Consider the following 21702-nt stretch of genomic DNA (forward strand, 5'->3'; position numbering starts at 1 on the left):
TAACAACGAAACCCAAAAAACAATCACCGTTTTTCCCAATTGCACCGAATAAAAATATTTTTTTTCGTTTCCAACTACGTTATATGGTGCTTTAAATGGTCACATTTTAAACTACAACTCATCCCGCAAGAAGAAAAAAAGCCCTGATATATCGAAGGAAAATTAAAAACGTTATGGCTTTTGGAAGACGGGAAGGAAAAAATTAAAAAGAAAAACCGACAAATGGCTGCTCAAGGGGTCAATGATTTTTTTACAAAGTAAATTTGTTATTATTTTTATTTTTTTTGTGCAGTTCCATGTTTATAGCGTTTTCAAAAAGATTACATATTGATATTTCCACAATAACAAAAATCTTTACATGATGGTAGTTAGGGCTGATTCAGACGAACGTTGCGTTTTTGCGCGCGCAAAAAAACGCGGCGTTTTGCGCGCGCAAAAACCACTTGACAGCTGCGTGTGTCATCCGTGTATGATGCGCGGCTGCGTGATTTTCGCGCAGCCGCCATCATAGAGATGAGTCTAGTCGACGTCAGTCACTGTCCAGGGTGCTGAAAGAGTTAACTGATCGGCAGTAACTCTTTCAGCACCCTCGACAGTGAATGCCAATCACAATATCGAGAAACCTGTTAAAAAAAAAAAAGAAAAAGTTCGTACTTACCGAGAACTTCCCTCCCGGCCGTTGCCTTGGTGACGCGTCCTTGGTGACGCGCCTCTCTTGACATCGGGCCCCACCTCCCTGGATGACGCGGCAGTCCATGTGACCGCTGCAGCCTGTGCTTGGCCTGTGATTGGCTGGAGCTGTCACTTGGACTGAATTGTCATCCCGGGAGGTCAGACTGGAGGAAGAAGCCGGGAGTTATCGGTAAGTCAGAACTTCTTTTTTTTTTTTTACACGTTCATGTATATTGGGATCGGAAGTCACTGTCCATGGTGCTGAAACAGTTTAACTCTTTCAGCACCCTGGACAGTGACTGTCTCCTGACGTCGCGTACCGGAATTTTTTTTGCCGGGTTCGGCCAAAACGAGTTCGGCCGAACATGGTGAAGTTCGGTTCGGTTGTCCGGGTTCGCTCATCTCAAAGACACTCCGTTTGGAAACAGAAAAGCATGCGGTGCTTTTCTGTTTACATTCATCCTTTTGACAGCTGGTGCGCGAAACAGTCGGTTCGCACGAAAGTGCTTCCGTGCGACCTGCGTGGTTTTCACGCACCCATTGACTTCAATGGGTGCGTGATGCGCGAAATACGCGGAGATATTGAGCATGTCGCGCTTTTTGCGCAGCGGACAAACGCGCAAAAAGCACGGACTGTCTGTACTGCCCCATAGACTTGTATTGGTCTGTGCGTGGCGCGTGAAAACCACGCGGCCCGCACGGACCCAATACACGTTCGTGTGAATCCCCCCTTATAGTGATTCTTGTTCCAAAAACGACAGATCAATCTGAGCTGCCTGTTCATGTGTAACAGGTCTGATTGATAGGGGTATTCCCATCTCCTCTTAAAGAGTACCTAAACTTTTTAAAAAACGTTTGACATGTCGCTGTGCCCTTTAGTTTCTGATCGGCTTTCCTTGGAGAAATGTAATAGAAAGTCTGAGTCCGTGGAGCGCCGATCAGAAACTAAGTGGCACACCGCTTACCCGAGCGCCTCTGCGCTTTGTTTTAGCGATCGGTGGGGCTTTCAGTGTTCGGGCCCCCACCGATTAAAACTTCTGTCATCTCACTATAACATGTCAAAAGTTTTTAAAAAGTTTAGTTAACATAAATGTCTGAGATGGGAATAACCCTTCTAATGAACCGTGCTGTTAAGTATCCCACCCCACCCAAAATAAATTACTAGTATGAAGGTGGAGATTCTAGAGGTAATATATTATTTACTTCTCTATATCTATCCTGATAATTTACCGGCACCCGTCATCACAATTTCTTTGATGTTCTCTAGCAGCGTTTATTATTCGCAGCATTTCCATAATGCACTAGGTGAGGCTCATCCCTCTTTATTTGCTTTTACCTGAATATATTTTTGTGATCTTCCAAATATACAAATATAATTCTGCTAGAACAGGTAGCAGGTCCCAGGTGTCTGATATACACCCCCCCACCCCCCCCCCGAGGCTTTGTATGTGTTGTACCGTGATCCTCGGGTTACTTGTAGTGATATTTGATTCTGTGCTATAGATTTGTGGTGATGTTCATGTTGGTTCCCGTCTCATGTTACAATGTCAAACTATTATCAAAAGAATAGATTTTGTCTACTGCATGTCGTACAGGCCGTGATCACATCCGCTCTTATTCTCCTCTTAATAGGAAATGATGTCCGAGCTGGATCGGTTTTCTAAACTGCCTGATCATTCCCAGCTGGATTCCTGTATCGTCACCATCTTATCTCATGGAGTTGATGGTGCTGTGTATGGATCTGATGGCAAACTTGTACAAGTAAGACAGAATAGCAGATATCTTTTAAAGGGGTGTCTGGTTTAGAAAATCCATGAGATATGCCATAAATGTCTGATAGATGCGGGTCCCAACCACACTTATATCAAGACCGGAGGTCCCCCCCCCCCCGATCCCACATACAGACGGATAAGGACTGGAGAGGTAGCCGCATGTGCGACTATTCATTTGCTCCTATAGGATTTACGGAAACAGCCGAGGAAGTGTGTTTGACTGTTACCATAACTCCTATCGCACACATTCGCACATTCATTCTCTGCCTGGATGCAGCCTATGCATTCGTTCTCTCCCTCACCAGGAAGAAACGGGAGTTGGGGGGACCCTGTTCTTAAGATAGGTACGCGACTATCAGACAATCATGGCATATGTCGTGGGAATAACACTTTAATAGAGGGGTGCCCCCCATTCAGACTCTGATTTATTAACCGGAGCAGACAACAAATGGCGTCTCTTGCTCTGTAGGACCCAGCACGTACCGTACACATACAGCCTATTGATTTCATTGAGAATTGTGCAATGCCTCATTTTACCTGTGGTGGCGCTGCAGGGCAAGTGAACCGTTTGTGCCGGGTTCCCCTATTAGGGATAAAAGTTGGGCCTCCTGTAGTTAGCTTATTGTGGAGGGACTCGTTTAACAAAAAGAGGATTGTCCAAAGTGGATTAAACTTGTTAGTGTTTTTTTTTTTTCTTTGCAAAAATTAGCAGCTGCCCATATGGGAGGTGACAACTCAATGCCTGGTTTTCTGTGTAAATGAAGCAAGAAAATTCCGAATTATTAAATAAATTATTGCCACAATTATTACCAATTATAAAAATCAATGTTTAGGGTCCCATAACTGAAGTTGACAATAAGCAATTCTCATGAATGTAGATTTCCTGGTCTATTGTCGGTCAGTGCTTGCGGAGTATGTTATACACCATGCAGGTAGTCCAATCATCTTCTCTAATATTACTCTGCTAATGTGTTGCTAAGATGTAGCCGACTTCATTCAGCTTTTATTAGGCCCATTTATTATATTTCTATAGGTAGACTACTTATACACTGTCGGCAGTAGCGTAAAGGGTATATGCACTTTTAAAGATCTCCCGACATGTCAGGAGCGGCAATCCGTGGGGACCTGTGGTCCATTAACCCCAAGAATAACAAAGGGGTGTGATGGCCGAGCAAGCGCCGTGCTTCTTTAACTTCAGAACAATTTTTCAATTGGAATACATTTCTAAATCTTCCCTTGTGTGTAGATATCGCTGTTACATGCTTGTTATGCTGCCCCCTGGTATTCATTTTTTTCCCACTCAGAATGTCCATCTAATGTGTCTAGTGCCGGGGAGAAGAAGACGATTCCTGTTGGCTGCCTTCAGAAATCACTCTGCTAAGTACAAGAGGATTCGGACAGTGGGACTGAGCATGTGTGACCACCGGCACTGGACACATTAGGTGGATATTCTGAGAGGGAATCAAAAGAACACCAGGGGGCGCCATAACATGTATGTACCAATGATATCTACACAAGCAATTTATCATAATTTTTTTAAATGCTCCAATTGAAAAATTATCTAATAGAGATAATGTGGGAAAATCCCTTTAAGGGCTTATTCACACGAGCGTTGTATACGTCCGTGTGACGGTCATTAAAACAACGGCCGTCACGCGGACGCATGTATTTCAATGTGGCCGTTCACACAGCCGTTGATTTAACGGACCGCGTAAAGTGTTCGTTAAAGATTGATCCCTCGATAGACTCCAGTCTATGGGGATCCAGGGAAACGGGACCCGCACGGGTGAAACTCGAATGTGAAAAACAGCGGTTTTTCACATTCAAGTCTGCACTCGATCGTATGAATAAGACTGAGGATACATCAACGTTTTGGTGTGCACAAGTTACTGTAAAATGACGGTGCGATCCGCACACTCTGCAATAGTTGAGGTAATTCCGTGACTTTTATTGTAATGTGCACAACCATATGTCTCCAAGTAGCCCCATAATTGTATGGAGATTTCCACGTGAGGCTGATTTAAAGCGGTTTTCTCATCACAGATAACCCATTTAATCTGAGAGTTTGGCTTTCGAGACCCTGGTTTATTTTTTCGGGGGAAGATTCCGCCAGCTATTCTAGTATTGCTATGCTATGGCGGCCAGTTAGATGCTTGTCTGCGGCTATCTGCTTCAGCTCATAGAACGCTGTCCCAAGCAGATGACCCCGCTGCATGGCATTCATATATCTTAATGGGGCATATGGACAGGGCTTTTCCTAATAGGACATCCCTTTTAAAGTGTCAGTCCAGTTATGCTCTCCTGCCCAGATTAACATCGGACGGGGAGAGATTAGATTTGGACCTGTGCACGATATTCTCCGGGCGTCGTGTGGTTGCCACGGCGGGAGTATGTAGGAGCGTCTCTCCACGCCTGATGTTCGGGCATGAGATTAATGGGACTGTAATGCTTTGTCAGGTTCCCCTCAGAGTGTAAATGCCTATAGCTCACGAGCAGCACCAGCACGTTCATTAGAACAATTCATGGGGGCTCTTGGACATGTCACTGGACCCTCTCACGTTTTTGTGAGCAGAGCGCTACCGTACTTGTTTTTGTAGTTGGATAGTTTTATAATTCTGGTAAATGTAAAACGCGCTGAGTTTGCTAACATCGTCTCGTATTGTAGTTGCAGGACGTCTTTACAAAGTTGGATAATGCCCACTGCCCGAAGCTGCAGAACAAACCTAAAATGCTCTTTATCCAGGCCTGCCGGGGAGGTGAGTGCTGCAAAAACAAAATAAGGGCTTATTCAGATGAACGTGATATACGTCCGTGCAACGTGTGTGATTTTCACGCGCCTCGCACGGACCTATATTAGTCTATGGGGCCATGCAGACAGTCCGTGATTTTCACGCAGCGTGTGTCCGCTGCGTAAAACTCACGACATGTCCTATATTTGTGTGTTTTTCGCGCATCACGCACCCATTGACTTCAAAATCACACGCACCACACGGAAGCACTTCCGTGGGACACGCGTGATTCGCGCAACAGCAGTGAAAAGTATGAATGAAAACAGAAAATGCACCACGTGCTTTTCTGTTTACAAACATCCAAACAGAGTGTCATCATGATGGCGGCTGCGCGAAAAGCACGCATAATATGGTGATGACGGAGCTGTTAAGTGCCTTTTGCGCACGCAAAACGCACACGCTCGTGTGAATCAGGCCTTAGAGTAGGTTTGATTTTCATCCTTCAGGTGTAAACAAAAATGTCCCATTCACTGACAGCAAACAGATCTTGCAGATGGTGAGTAATCGACTCACAAATTATATTTAATAGTTGCAGAACTTTTAATTTGACATCTATATAAGATCATAAAACCTCTGTAGAACTTCTGGTTCGCCGTGCGGTACATGGTAAGCTGACACAGCCGTCCGGCATCACAACTGACGCATCGGATGCTAAAACTGCTCCTATAGTAAAACATGGGATCAGTTCTGGCATCGGTGCTACAGAAATACTGGAGGGAAACAAAATCTGAACACTGGACATATGCGAAGGGGGACAAACTCTCAAAGTATGAACTGCTGTAAATAGAGCAGAGATTCATCTAATGAATGGGCTGCACACACAATGCCGCACAGGTTCTCAATTGCATTTTTCCAGCATAGCATGGCCTATCCCTGACACTTTTCTCTTGTTCACCTTAATAGGGTTAAATGTGGCCGCAAAAATTACGCTTGGTTGTCCTGGGAGCATTTACTGGCAATTGTAGAAAAACCCTATTTATTTATTGTGAGCTTTTCTTATTTGGGGCATTACAGATGGAACGCTGCAAGTTTTTATTTGTGATCATTTTTTGTTTTATTTTCTAACATTTGTATCTTAATGTTTTGTGTATAAAATAGAAGAGACAGATCGAGGTGTTGACCAGCAAGATGGAAGAGAGCAAACTGGATCTCCTGGTTGTGAACAGAGCGATGCAGGAAGGGAGGAACGGAGAATCCGACTGCCAACTCAGTCTGACATGATCTGCGCCTATGCGTGTCTTAAGGGTAAGCGTGGAACATTAAAGGTGTTAACCAATAGAATTCACACTCTTTATTTTGTATCTATAAATGTTTTTGTGTGATATGGGAGGGTATTTTTCCCCCAATCAAATCATTTTTGTCATTGTATAAAGGTGCCTGGTTTGCAGCTTTACCTTGAATACCATTCTGTTTTTTGTTTTTTTTCATCTAAATAAATCCAAAATTCTATTTTCAATAATTGCTTAATATACCTTTAAAAGCGATCGGAGCTGTAATTTGGTGCACTATAATTTTTCTATTATGCAGCACCAAATCCCCAGCATAGGTCTACATTTAAATGGTAATGTCCTTTCTGCCTGTAGCCCCCACATCACTTTGTTGCTGTCACATGTAAACATTGCAGCCACTGCTCAGCCTGTACATGCCGCCCCTCCTCATACATTGTACGGAACACGTCTCCATACAGCGGCCACATGACATATGGGTAGATTGTGTCCATGTTGGGACTAGCAGAATTGTGACGGCATCTCTGGGATATAAAACGGCCTGTAACTTTGGATCCGTACGGAATAAGTCCCCAGCAGAATAGGATACATAATGTAATGTATGTACACAGTGACTCCACCAGCAGAATAGTGAGTGCAGCTCTGGAGTAAAATAAGGCTGTAACTCAGGATCAGTACAGGATAAGTAATGTATGTACACAGTGATTCCACCAGCAGAATAGTGAGTGCAGCTCTGGAGTAAAATAAGGCTGTAACTCAGGATCAGTACAGGATACATAATGTAATGTATGTACACAGTGACTCCACCAGCAGAATAGTGAGTGCAGCTCTGGAGTATAATACAGGATGTAACTCAGGATCAGTACAGGATAAGTAATGTAATGTATGTACACAGTGACTCCACCAGCAGAATAGTGAGTGCAGCTCTGGAGTATAATACAGGATGTAACTCAGGATCAGTACAGGATAAGTAATGTATGTACACAGTGATTCCACCAGCAGAATAGTGAGTGCAGCTCTGGAGTAAAATAAGGCTGTAACTCAGGATCAGTACAGGATACATAATGTATGTACACAGTGACTCCACCAGCAGAATAGTGAGTGCAGCTCTGGAGTATAATACAGGATGTAACTCAGGATCAGTACAGGATAAGTAATGTAATGTATGTACACAATGACTCCACCAGCAGAATAGTGAGTGCAGCTCTGGAATATAATACAGGATGTAACTCAGGATCAGTACAGGATAAGTAATGTATGTACACAGTGACTCCACCAGCAGAATAATGAGTGCAGCTCTGGAGTATAATACATGATGTAACTCAGGATCAGTACAGGATAAGTAATGTAATGTATGTACACAGTGACTCCACCAACAGAATAGTGAGTGCAGCTCTGGAGTATAATACAGGATGTAACTCAGGATCAGTACAGGATAAGTAATGTAATGTATGTACACAGTGACTCCACCAGCAGAATAGTGAGTGCAGCTCTGGGGTATAATACAGGAGGTAACTCAGGATCAGTACAGGATATGTAATGTATGTACACAGTGACTCCACCAACAGAATAGTGAGTGCAGCTCTGGAGTATAATACAGGATGTAACTCAGGATCAGTACAGGATAAGTAATGTAATGTATGTACACAGTAACTCCACCAGCAGAATAGTGAGAGCAGCTCTGGAGTATAATACAGGATATAACTCAGGATCAGTACAGGATAAGTAATGTAATGTATGTACACAGTGACTCCACCAGCAGAACAGTGAGTGCAGCTCTGGAGTATAATACAGGATGTAACTCAGGATCAGTACAGGATAAGTAATGTAATGTATGTACACAGTAACTCCACCAGCAGAATAGTGAGTGCAGCTCTGGAGTATAATACAGGATGTAACTCAGGATCAGTACAGGATAAGTAATGTAATGTATGTACACAGTGACTCCACCAGCAGAATAGTGAGTGCAGCTCTGGAGTATAATACAGGATGTAACTCAGGATCAGTACAGGATAAGTAATGTAATGTATGTACACAGTGACTCCACCAGCAGAATAGTGACTGCAGCTCTGGAGTATAATACAGGATGTAACTCAGGATCAGTACAGGATAAGTAATGTATGTTGACAGTGACTCATCCTTTACAGTTTATATCTATAGATGTAATCTGTATAAAAATATATTTTCAAATATGAACTTACACTTTGATTTTGGATTTTATCTTCTTGTAGGTACTGTTTCACTTCGCAACACAAAGCATGGATCGTGGTTCATACAAGATCTTACTGATGTGTTTTCCAAACATGCCAATGACACACATGTAGCTGACATGCTTGTCAAGGTACGACACTCATTTACTGTATATATTTTTCTAGACCCAGTATGGGCCAATTTAATAATATCTCTATATAACGGTACATTATAGTACAGTATTTAGCACTTCGTGTTGCTGCTTTCTATCTATAAGGTTTTGATATTGAGGGTTAAGGTTGGATTCACACAGTGCTTTCCTGTTTTTTTTTTAATGGCATATCTTGCTGTGTTTTTGGTGCGTTTTTATTTATTTTATTTTTCTATTTTGTGTGGCCAGATGTTACATGCCCTACATACAACTGCATTTTGGTTTGTGGCTTTTTTGAGGCAATTTTATAGCCCGTTTTTTTTCCAAACGCAGCATGCTCTGGGTGTGGCATTTTTTTCAGAAGTTTTTCCTATAAGCTTGTCTGTAGGACTTCGAAAACGCCAGAAAAAAAACATGTTACATTTTAATAAGACTAGCTTTTTTTCATGCAGTTTAAAACGCCAGAAAAATTCTATGTGTGAAGGAGGCGCTAAAAGTGGGGAAAGCTGTCAATCTTCAATTGAGACCACCCACTGGACTCCTAAGCCCAGAGAGAGCAGTTGAATAAACTACAAGTGGATAGAAATCTTCGTATTGAGACCATAAATCCATGCCTGCTGCCAAGTAGTGTATAATATAGTTATAATAACTCGTGATGTGTAACGTTCCCGTCTGCTTTCTCTACAGGTGAATGCCCGCATTAAAAAACGAGAGGGACATGCGCCAGGGACCGAATACGACCGATGCAAAGAGATGTCTGAGTACAGCAGCACTCTGTGTCGAGACCTCTACTTGTTCCCAGGACACTCCTAGTAAACCACAGAGCCGCACTTCCATCCTGTACATCATCATCTGCTCTTGTAATAACACAATTGCTTTCTCCTTACACGTTCTATTCACGTCTTCCAACTTTGTGCCGTCTCCCGTCACGCCTGCCGCCTTTGTTTGCGTATTCTCGTATGAACGTTCTGGGAGCTGCAAACCGATCACATTCCTGGTTAGGCCGGGTTCACACAGGCCTTTTATGGGACGTTTGTCTGCTGTGGCGTTTGACATATAGAATATTGCATTTGTACTATGTAACGTGTAATATTCCAGATCACACGGGGCCATCGTGCAGTTGGTGTTTTTTAGCCTCTGCTGTATTTTTTCTTTTGTGTATATTTTTCTCTATTTTGGGGCCCTTTATTCCCCCTTTTATTTCAATCGGAACAAAACAAAAAGCAACAATTGCACCAGAAGCCACATATGGAGTTGCACTACGATGAGTGTTTTTCTTGGTTGCATTGTTAAACCACTCTCTAAATTACTGTGTGAACGTGGCCGACCGACACCCGGGTCTCTGGGATATTGTAAATATAGCGAAAATGACGGAGTTTGAACTTGTGTTGTGTTAAACGTCAGTCTGAAAGGTGCTGTCGGGGACCTCTGCCGAGGAGCGTTGACAGTTTAGAGGCTTTTCTATGGAAATGGCCATAAACGGGTCCCATCAGGCTGTATGGACATAGAGTATGGACAGGAATTGTATTAGGAATTCGCAGCTGGAAGTTCTCAGTTCTTTTACCCTGTTTTGTTACCAAACCCCAGTGAACCCTTTAACCCCTGGCCGGCGCAGCCATTTTTCAGTTTTTAATTTTTGCCTTTTCCTTCCAAACTTGGACTATGAGAGCTTGAAGGCTTGTTTTTCGTGTGCCGAGTTGTCGTTTTCCACGGCACCATTTATTATACAGTATAATGTACTGGGAAACTGGAAAAACAATTCTTTGTGGAGTGGAATGGGAAAAAAAACTGCGATTCATCCAATATTTTTTGGATTTTGGTTTTCGCCTTGCATTAAAAACGACAACTTAATTCTACGGATCAATTACGGCGATACCAAATCTATGTAGGTTTTGTTTATCTTTTAAAAACTTTTACAAAGAGAAAACTATTTGTAAAAAAAAAATTAGTGTTGCCGTATTCTGAGATCCATAATCTTTTTATATTTCCATCGATGGAGCAGTGCGAGTGCTTATATTTAGTGGTATAATTATTAGATTCATACGACCGTTTGATTGCTTTTTCCCTCTCAGTTTTGTTCCGTTTCCAGTCGGTGCTCTTGTTCTCGCCTTTTTAGCCCGCTCAACTCCGCTCCCTCAGTGAGGATGAGAGCGACGCGGTAATAGCGTGCCAACGTCAAGCCTTACCAAGAGCGCAGAATTGAGCAGTCTAAAATGGCGAGAACAGGAGCACTTGCTGGGCGATGAACTGCCTGAGTGGCACTTGCAGAGTCATTTGCTTAAGGCAATAAGGTCGTTTTATCTGGACAAACGAGGTAATACAAGGCCTGTGGTCATAGAACGTATGTGGGCATATAGTTCTAAAAGACCTACCAAACGCCCAGACAATTTTGGTAGGAAAATAAAAGCTGACCGGTTCCCAGTAATATTATTGTACCATGTTTAACATTTTTTTTTTTTTATAGTCTCCTTAGGGGACTTGACGTTGGTACAATACACTGTTAGGCTGGATTCACACGAGCATGTTCGGTCCATAAAGGACGGAACATATTTCGGCCGCAAATCCCGGACCGAACACAGTGCAGGGAGCCGGGCTCCTAGCATCATAGTTATATACGATGCTAGGAGTCCCTGCCTCGCTGCGGGACAACTGTCCCATACTGTAATCATGTTTTCAGTACAGGACAGTAGTTCCACGGAGAGGCAGGGACTCCTAGTGTCGTACATAACTATGATGCTAGGAGCCCGGCTCCCTGCACTGTGTTCGGTCCGGAACTTGCGGCCGAAATACGTTCCGTCCTTTACGGACTGAACATGCTCGTGTGAATCCAGCCTTATACTTATGTATTGCAGTATTTTGTGATTTTTGCCGGCTCTTATTAAGAGCTTAATATGATCAGAAAGATGACAGACCTGCGGCCTCCATTAGGCCCCAGTCTGCCTTGGCAGCCATCGGCAGTCTGCGATCGATTGGCGGAGGGCGATGGAGTGACAAAGGGGGACCCTCCTCTTTCTAATGGCTTAGACGCCGTGGTTTCTATTGACCATGGTATATAAGTGGTTAAACTGCAAGGATCAGAGTCGTCTTTGATCCCGGCCGTTAGAGAGAGGTGTCTGCTGTCATACACGGCTGTCACCCGCAGCGTATGGAGCGGGCTCAGATCCTGAGCCTTCTCCATATAGTTACGTCATTGGTCTTTAAGAGGTTAAAGATAATCTGTCACCTCTCCGTTTTAGTAAATACCTGTATTTCCCACCAAAAAATACTTAGTAATCGTTCTGGAGCATCTTTTCTAAGAATACCGCGTCGTGCTGTTCCTCTGTTGTTTCTCCTGGAAATGTATGTGTAAATTAAGAACTTGGTGTTAATATTTTCCTTGAAAATCGGGTGCAACCCGACACAGTCCGGACAGGTCTGTCAGAATGAGACTGTATAGGGACACATTCTATTGACAAAGGGAATGGTATCACCTAGTTGTCAATTTATTTGAACATTTCCAGGTGGAATAACAGAGGAACTGCACAATGGAAGTTCTTTGTAGAGCTGATGCTCCAGAATTGTTATCTCCTGAGGAATGCAAGAATTTACTAAAACCGACATGTCCGGGAAGAATAGAGGTCCTCACGCATGACATTTATCGACTGGATATCAGTGGGGGGGGGGGGGCTCATTGTAATGTCTTCCAAGTGCGGTTGATGGGAGCCCAAGGGGAAGGGTACTCTGAAAGATCGCGTCAGCCCCTTCATCTTAGCACATTTTATTCAGCTCTGGCACGTTCAGTATTTTAGGAAGCTTCGCAGATGAGAATTGTTATATATATATATGCTGACCTCCAGTTTACAGATATCTGCGCTAATATTTTAGAGAAATGCCAATCCTACTTTTTTTTTCCACTAGCCAAATTGCTCCCTATGCAAGTAGTAGCAATCCCTACACATCAAAGGCCACCTATGGGTTCATCGGAGCCGCTGAACTCATTGACAATGTATAGAACACTTCATATGACAGCAGGTAAGCTGTAAAGCAGCGGCTCTCCAACTGTTGCAAACCGACAACTCCCATCATGCCTTGATAGCCGCATGCTGTCGGCGTGCTGGGAGTTGTAGTTTTGCATCATATAGAGGGTTGGACGCCACTGCTGTCGGGTTTTTGATTTCCCTTCTACTTTGTTTCCTGCAGTTTTGCTTATGATAGTAAATAAGGGGGTGCAGATAATAATATATCAGCCGGGGTTCTGCCAGACTAGAGGTGACTCTACTTTATTTTAATACTTTATTTCATGGGAAAACTTTTGTAATTATGTGAAGAACATTTCTAGATTTTCCGGTCGATGGCTAAAATCTCCTGACTTTAAACTTTTGCTTCGTTTTGTTCATGTAATAATTTTTATATGATTTTAATTCTGTAATTATGTTTTTTTAATTTAAAGCCAAACTGCACTTAAAATCTCTGCAGTGACGCCAATATCGTATTTCCATTATGGATAAGCCGGTTCCAGGAAGCTGAGATATGAGGAGCTGTAGGTTGGGGGTCTTCACACTGTAGAGCTGCTTTATCCTATTTATTTTGTGTTAAACACGACGCTGAGATATGGAGCGCTGTTTGCAGGCTTGCTTTACCTGCCCATAGCTGGCCTGTGACACTAACCAAACCGAGACCCTGCAGGGTCAAGGAACCCAGAGTAGGTGCATGTTATATGCCCTGTTCACACAGGTGTCGTGGCGTTCCAGCTATGACGGATCTAGATTCTAATAGATACCAGCGAGTCTGGAGGAACCCCATTGACTTTAGTAGCACCGCAGACTGCGCTATTCTTGCTGTCAAAATTACAGCGGAATTGTGACGGATTCCATTAACGCTAATGTGAACAGAGCCCTGCCCAGTAACAAGCTCTACAGTGTGAGGACCCCAGCAAACAGCTCCTTATATCTCATCTTCCTCGCACCTTCCTGTATGGGAGGTTCTATTTGCATCTACTGTAGTCCCATCTAAATTTTAGTGGGGTAAGTGTATCTCTAGTGAGGATCGTGGCCGGTGGGAGACGCAGCCGGGAGAACGGCGGTCACCGTGCGAGGTAGAAAGCTTCTGAAGAGACGCTCTCGCTGGACCGGCTCCACGCCGCTTCCTTTTGCCATTGCTTTTTAACTTCTGGCGAGAGGCGCGGCTGCGGTCGTCACTGGAGATACATTTTAATTGCAAAATGTTAAAAAAAAACGTAAAACTTGTATTTCCGGTAATTCTGGCGCAGCGAGGCTGCACTGCGGGAGGGGCGTGACGCCTCGTCCTCCATACGCTTTTTATTTTGTACATTCCACGCTGCCATTGACTCCGTGACCTTTTCCTTCCTCTCTATCTCAGGACTGTTCTCGCTTTTGTCACTGCCGCGCTCTGTATTTTATACTCTGCCAAATATTCCGATGTCACGTAAGGTCGATACGTGTCCCAATGCAACGCCGTTAAGATATAGAGAATTATTCTGTACTGGTTCAATAAAACTTTTTATACCTGAATTCTGTGCGTTAGACATTTTTTTTACACTTTGATAATAAATAGTTTAGAACTCGGTGTCACCGTGATATTGTGGGGTCCTGATTTATAACCGTCACATCAGCCAATGGCTTAGTAATACAAATGATGTAAAATTCCTTTAATCCGGCATCAATGAGACTTGACGGTGCAGTAAATGCAGGATTATCAGACATTCTGGATTATCGGACAGTCATGGAGCAGTATATAGTACTCGCTAGCGACTCTAGATAACCTCCAGGAAGAGCAGGAGCCCAAAATAAATGTTTGCACAAAATCTGCTGCTGTCCCTTTTTTTATTTTTAGGGATACTCATCATAGATTTTCTTTTTGGCTTTTTCCAAGGAAAGCGGAGTAGCATTCTTAAAGGCTGCATCCAATTATTTTTTTTTTTTTTTTATCAATGCATGAAACGTGTAAAATGAAGCAACTTTGCCAATTGTCCTGTGTCTGCAGCTCCTATGCAGACCTATGAGTCGTCATGGTAACAGACTACAATTAAACTATGTAGTCTGTCACTTTAGTATCCGTCTGTCCCAAACTGGAAATGTCCTGCTAGACGCTGCGCTGAATCTGGACCAGATATAACACAGTGACCAACACCAGCAGATGACACGGCCCCCAAACCATCACTGACTGGACACTTCACACTGGAGCGCAGGACACTTGGATTGATGGCTCTTCCTCCAGACTCCGGGACCGAGATTTCCCAATGAAATGCGAAATTTACTTTCATCTGAAAACAGGACTTTGGACACTGAGCAGCAGTGTTGGTCCACTGTGTTATCAAGTCCAGAGTCAGCGCAGCGTCTAGCAGGACATTTCCCAGCACTTCATGCTTCCCTCTGCTGACAAGCTTTATGGAGATACGGATTTCATTTTCCAGCAGGAATTGGCACCGGCCCACACTGCCAAAAGTACCAACACCTGGTGTAATAACCACAGGATCACTGCGCCTGATTGGCCAGCAAACTCACCCGACCTAAACCCCATAGAGAATCTACCGGGTACTGTCAAGACAAAGATGAGACACCAGACCCAACAATGCAGACGAGCTGAAGGCCGATATCAAAGCAACCTGGGCTTCCATAACACCTCAGCAGTGCCACAGGCTGATCACCCCCATGCCACGCCACATTGATAACACCAGCAGTGCCACAGGCTGATCGCCTCCATGCCACGCCGCATTGATAACAACTCAGCGGTGCCACAAGCTGATCGCCTCCATGCCACGCCGCATTGATAACACCAGCAGTGCCACAGGCTGATCGCCTCCATGCCACGCCGCATTGATAACACCTCAGCAGTGCCACAGGCTGATCGCCTCCATGCCACGCCGCATTGATAACACCTCAGCAGTGCCACAGGCTGATTGACTCCACGCCACATTGATAACACCTCAGAAGTAACACACGCTGATCGCCCAATACCACGCCGCATTGATAAAACCTCAGCAGTGCCCCAGGCTGGTCGCCTCCATGCCACGCCGCATTGATAATCCCCCTCAGCTGTGCCACAGGCTGATAGCCTCCATGCCATGCCGCATTGATAACAACTCAGCAGTGCCACAGGCTGATCGCCTCTATGCCACGCCACATAGATAACACCTCAGCAGTGCCACAGGCTGATCGCCCCCATGCCACAAAGCATTGATAACCCCTCAACAGTGCCACAAGTTGATCGCCTCCATGCCACACCACATTGATAACACCTCAGCAGTGCCACAGGCTGATCGCCTCCATGCCACGCTGCATTGATAACACCTCAGCAGTGCCACTGGCTGATCGCCTCCATGCCACGCCAAATTGATTACACCTCAGCAGTGCCACAGGCTGATCGCCTCCATGCCACTCCGCATTGATAACACCTCAGCAGTGCCACAGGCTGATCGCCTCCATGCCATGCCACATTGATAACACCTCAGCAGTGCCACAGTCTGATCACCTCCATGCCACGCCGCATTGATAACTCCTCAGCAGTGCTACAGGCTGATCACCTCCATGCCACGCCACATTGATAACACCTCAGCAGTGCCACAGTCTGATCACCTCCATGCCATGCCACATTGATAACACCTCAGCAGTGCCACAGTCTGATCGCCTCCATGCCACGCCGCATTGATACCACCTCAGCAGTGCCACAGGCTGATCACCTCCATGCCACGCCGCATTTATAACACCTCAGCAGTGCCACAGGCTGATCACCTCCATACCACGCCACATTGATAACACCTCAGCAGTGCCACAGTCTGATCACCTCCATGCCACGCCACATTGATAACACCTCAGCAGTGCCACAAACTAATCACCTCCATGCCACACCGCATTGATAACACCTCAGCAGTGCCACAGGCTGATCGCCATCATGCCACGCCGCATTGATAACACCTCAGCAGTGCCACAGGCTGATCGCCTCCATGCCACGCCACATTGATAACACCTCAGCAGTGCCACAGTCTGATCACCTCCATGCCACGCCGCATTGATACCACCTCAGCAGTGCCACAGGCTGATCACCTCCATGCCATGCCTCATTGATAACACCTCAGCAGTGCCACAGGCTGATCGCCTCCATGCCACGCCGCATTCATAACACCTCAGCAGTGCCACAGGCTGATCGCCTCCATGCCACGCCGCATTGATAACACCTCAGCAGCGCCACAGGCTGATCGCCTCCATGCCACCCCGCATTGATGCAGTAATTCCTGCAGAGTCGGAGCCTCGACCAAGAATTGAGGGCAGATACTGGACAGACTTCTCAGTAGGACGACATTTCGGTCGTAAAAATTATTTTTGAAATTGGGCTTATATAATATTCTCATTTTCTGAGACACAAAATTTTGGCTTTTCATTAACTGTTCCCATAATCATCAACATTAAAAGAAAAAGTGCTGGAAATAGATCCCTCTGTGTGTAATGAATCTATAGAATATACGAGGGGCACTTTTTGAATTGAATTACTGAAATAAATTAACTTTTTGATCTTCTAATACATTGAGAAGCCTTAGTATATACATGTACCGTCGAGTCACATTATTATCACCATCTCCTACGTCGGCAACGCGTAGCTCATGAAGGCAGTGATGTGTCGGGGGCTGGTGGGTATATAAGGGGTGCGGTCGGCTGTCTGATCACATATCACTCGTTGTTGCCGTGGGTAAAGGGGCGATTTAATAGAGTTGCAAAAAGTGATGATTTTCCACTTTCGGGCCCAGGGTGTCGGTATTTCTCACAGCGCAGTTTGTGAACTGTTCGCGTGCTGCTTTGGTGACAGTGTATCGTGGGTGGACAAATGGCACCACTGTGAAAAACCGACGTGGAAGCTGCGGGGTGAACGTCGGCTACGAAGGTGCACGAGGGCTGAGCGACGCGCTACAATGGAGCAGCTCACCGTGAATATTAACCAGGGGGGCGACCAGACGGGGTCTAAATCAACAGTTCAGCGAACCCATCTGCGTATGGGGCTCCGAAGCCGACGGACAGTCACTGCTCCAATGTAACAAAGGTTCAGCGGAAAAAAAGGCTTCAGTTTGCGCGGCAGTATCAAAATTGGACCGCTGATGATTGGTAAAAGGTCGTCTTCTCCGATGAGTCACGTTTTTGGGTTCATAGAACGGATGGACGTTGGCGTGTCAGGCGAGAAACATCAGAGAACTAACACCCGGCAGCCATTGCTGGAGGAACACGAGCCGGTGGCGGCAGCGTTATGGTCTGGGGGATTATTTCATGGCGTCTCTGGGCCCCTCATCCATGTGGACGGCTCTGAACCGATCTGGGTGTGAATCCATTGTTGTAGATCGCGCCCCCCCCATACATGCTGATTGTCTTCCCGGGGCAGGTGGAATCTCCCAGCAAGACAATGCGACATGTCACACGGCTAAAAATGTCCGACAGGAACAGCACGACCAAGACTTCTAAGTACTTCCCGGGCCCCCTAATTCCCCAGACTGTAACCCAATTGAGCACCTGTTGGACCTGGATCGTCTTGTTGGCTCTATGGATCCTCCCCCACGCACCCTCCAATAAATGTGGGATGTACTGCAGTCAGCATGGCGCCGGATACCGGAGACCACCGACCAGCACCTTATTGAGTCACTCCCAGCCCGTCTACTGCTGTCAGTGCTGCACACGCCAGTCACTCTTTATATTAGATGGTTGTCATAATTATGGGACACGTGTGTGTGTGTGTGTGTGTGTGTGTGTGTGTGTGTGTGTGTGTATATAAAATTGCATTTCATGCGCTCTTAGGCCTTGTTCACACGTACATGTCCGAGCGCGCAAAAGTTCAGTGTGACGTGTATATAGTGCGTGGCTGCGTGAAGTGTGTTCGTGTGCCGTGCGCGATTTGACTTCAATGGGTGCGTGCTGCGCGAAACACGGGCAGGTATAGGACATGTCGTGAGATTTACGCAGCGGACATACGCTGCATGAAAATCACTGACAGTCTGAACGGCCCCATTCACTTACATAGTCCCGTGCGACGCGCGCATATCGCGGACGTATAACACGTTCGTGTGAATAAGGCCTTATGCTGGAGCCCTTAGGCTACTGGCTGACTTGGTGATGGACGTCCCGCTGCTGTTGGTCTCTGTGAAGTTGTGGTCAGCGGCAACACTGGCGGGTTCTGCTATCAGGGTAGGTTCTCACGTAGCGTAAATACTGCAGATTTTCTACAAAGGATTTAGCTGTGGAAAATCTGCAGCATAATACGGTAGCAGCAGAGCGGATGACATTTGAACAAACCTCCTCCACGCGCTGCGTAAACGATGAGTGGAAAAAACGGTCATAAATTGTCCTGCGGTGCGTTTTTCTTAATCCGCAGCGCGTCACTTGTATTTGCGTAATCGCTGCTTATTTGTTGCGTGTTTTCCCCATTGAATTCAATGAGGAAGTAAAACCCGCAACAAATAGCAGATGTTACGATTTTTGCGGCAGAAAAGCTGCGATTCCGCCACAAGAGTCACAACTAAGGAAAAAATAATCATCTTCTACTTACCCAGAATTCTGTGCTTCCTAGTCCAGGCCGCCCTCCTGGGTTGACATTTCATCCCATGTGACCGCTGCAGCCAATCACAGGCTGCAGCGGTCACAAGGGATGAAACGTCATCCGAGGGCTGCAGGACGTCGTGACGTCGGAGGGTTGCGTTGCTATGGTAAGTATCCTTTTTTTTTCAGTGCAGGATTTCCGCAGCGGACATTCCTGCCGAAAAACTGCACCATAATTTGGTGCGGTTTTTCTGCTGAAATTCCCTGCGGCCACCAGGGTGGTTACGCTGTGTACCTGAGAGCAGCACAAATCACTCTCCTGTGCTGATAGTGTGTTACAATGTATCAGTGCACATAAAATGGATCATTCTGCAGTCCAGACTGTTTAGCTAATAGGATTTTTTTTTTAGACTAGATACCCATGTGCCAAACCCTCAGCTGTGAGAAGTATTAGGTCTGTACAGATTTACAGTTGTAAAGAATGGTTCCATTCTCTTGCTGCAAGCAGATATCTTGATAACTGAAACACAAAGTAGATTAGAAAATTGCAGAACTTTTCATCCTACAATAATTGTCTTTCATAAAACCAGACATTTTTAGAAGATGCAGTTTGCGATAGAGAATAACATGATGTGATTGCTGCCAAGATGCGTTTTCCCTTTCCTTGCTGTCAGTCTTGCTTTCTGCTGAGTCTTGTCTCACAGTCTGGTTGCTATGGATACACTGCCTAACAACCGTGTCTCCTCAATTAGTTCTGTCACATGCAGTACCACTTTTCACCTGTGACAGAAACGAATAATTTCCGTAGTCAACAATGCAACAGCGCCCCCAGCTTTAAAGGAGAATAGATTTCTAAATTGTAACATCCTCAGAAATAGTAGACCCATGATTTTTGACAACTTCTGATTGGAGGAGAGCGGCTGGCAGGTTGAACACTCCAGTTAGCAGGAGGGCTGGGGCAGGATACAGCACATTAGCCCAGGTTTACAGTGATATCTAAATTAACTCTAGGGGCTCTTTATAGAAGCCCTTTTTTTTTTTTAAATTGACCTCACTTATGATACACTTTAATTCCTCTTATTACTTTGCTGTGATGAAGTCGTCAAGGAAGGGTTAACTCTGCATGCATTTGGTGATAAAAAAGTAGTTTATGAATGCAATTAACTATGGCCCGCAGAATATATTACAATGATAATGGGCATTGGGCATCTGGGACTATGTGCATGATTGAGAGCAATGGTTACAAGCACTGCCTGCAGCACCCAGCATTGTCCAGCAGAGGGAGACAAAGTCCTAAAATAATCCCAAAGATCAGCAGTTTAATCCCTGCAGAAAATTGTGAACATAGGGCCTCATGAAATAATCATGTACGGGGGATTGCAGGGTTCTGGCTTTGCCTTGAGAATGCTAAAGACTTAATATGTTATTGGACCCGGGCTCATTCCTCCTGTCTGTGTGTCATAAAATTCTATAAATGAATTAAATATGAACAGGGTTGATTTAGAAACATGTTTAGATATAGCAGAGCTGAGTTTGTCACTTGGGTCAAAGGTGACTTTTTTTTTTCCATCGCACTCACTCTGCTTTTTGAATAATCCTGATAAAACTACAATAAATTTAGCTCTGCTATATCTGTATATAGAGATCAAAGCTACACCACGGCTCACACAGACCCCTCTTGATACTACAACATTTCCCAAGGACTGCTCTACTTGGCAGGCTCTAGGTATATAAGGGACATTGAGATGGCGGTGGTCCATGAGCTGGCACTCACCCAATCCCAAAATGAAGAGAACTGATGCTTGGTAATGAGGCTGATCCCCAGTGGGTTTTGCTGCATTTACACAAAAATATGACCGTAATATGTGAATATACCCTTATACTTCTCACAGCTGAGAATTTGCTTCAATTGTCAATCTAGACAGTTCTTCATGAGCTAAACACAGCAAGAGCACACATTTGTCTTCTAGTTTGTTACAATGTATCAGTGCAGATAAAATGTATCAGTTGGGTGTACGGACTGTTCAGCTCTAAGAGAATTATCTAGACCGGACACAAATGTAGCAAACCCTCAGCTGTAAGACGTATTAGGTCAGGACAGGTTTTCCGTCTCTGGATGTAAACAGGAATGTTCCCATTTATGGACAACAAGCAGAGATCTTGAAAAAGGTAAGGAATTGAAACAGTATTTTAGAAAGCTGCAGAGATTTTTTTATTATTCATGATTAACCTTTATATAAACTGGAATATATGAGATTTCAAGGACAAATTGTTATAATGAGTGAAATATTCCCCTCTTGGTGTAGAGTTGGGGATTGCTGCACATGTGACGAGCCCTGAGGTTGTGCTCCAGGACACAGCAATATAACCGTCCCCAGCCTGTGCTAACAC

General features: G+C 44.9%; 1 protein-coding gene across 1 annotated transcript in view; it reads left to right on the forward strand.

The window, feature by feature from the left end:
* The window catches only part of CASP2 (caspase 2), a 28069-nt gene extending 17413 nt beyond the window's left edge, over positions 1-10656 (forward strand). The window contains exons 7-11 of the mRNA XM_075842868.1: positions 2305-2433; positions 5110-5200; positions 6332-6478; positions 8691-8800; positions 9488-10656. Coding sequence (XP_075698983.1) covers positions 2305-2433; positions 5110-5200; positions 6332-6478; positions 8691-8800; positions 9488-9613 — 603 coding nt within the window. The 3' untranslated portion in view covers positions 9614-10656. The remainder of the gene's footprint in view (positions 1-2304; positions 2434-5109; positions 5201-6331; positions 6479-8690; positions 8801-9487) is intronic.
* The last annotated feature ends 11046 nt before the right edge of the window (positions 10657-21702 follow it).

Source organism: Rhinoderma darwinii, chromosome 11, assembly GCF_050947455.1.
Source record: "Rhinoderma darwinii isolate aRhiDar2 chromosome 11, aRhiDar2.hap1, whole genome shotgun sequence".
NCBI classification, from domain to species: domain Eukaryota; kingdom Metazoa; phylum Chordata; class Amphibia; order Anura; family Rhinodermatidae; genus Rhinoderma; species Rhinoderma darwinii.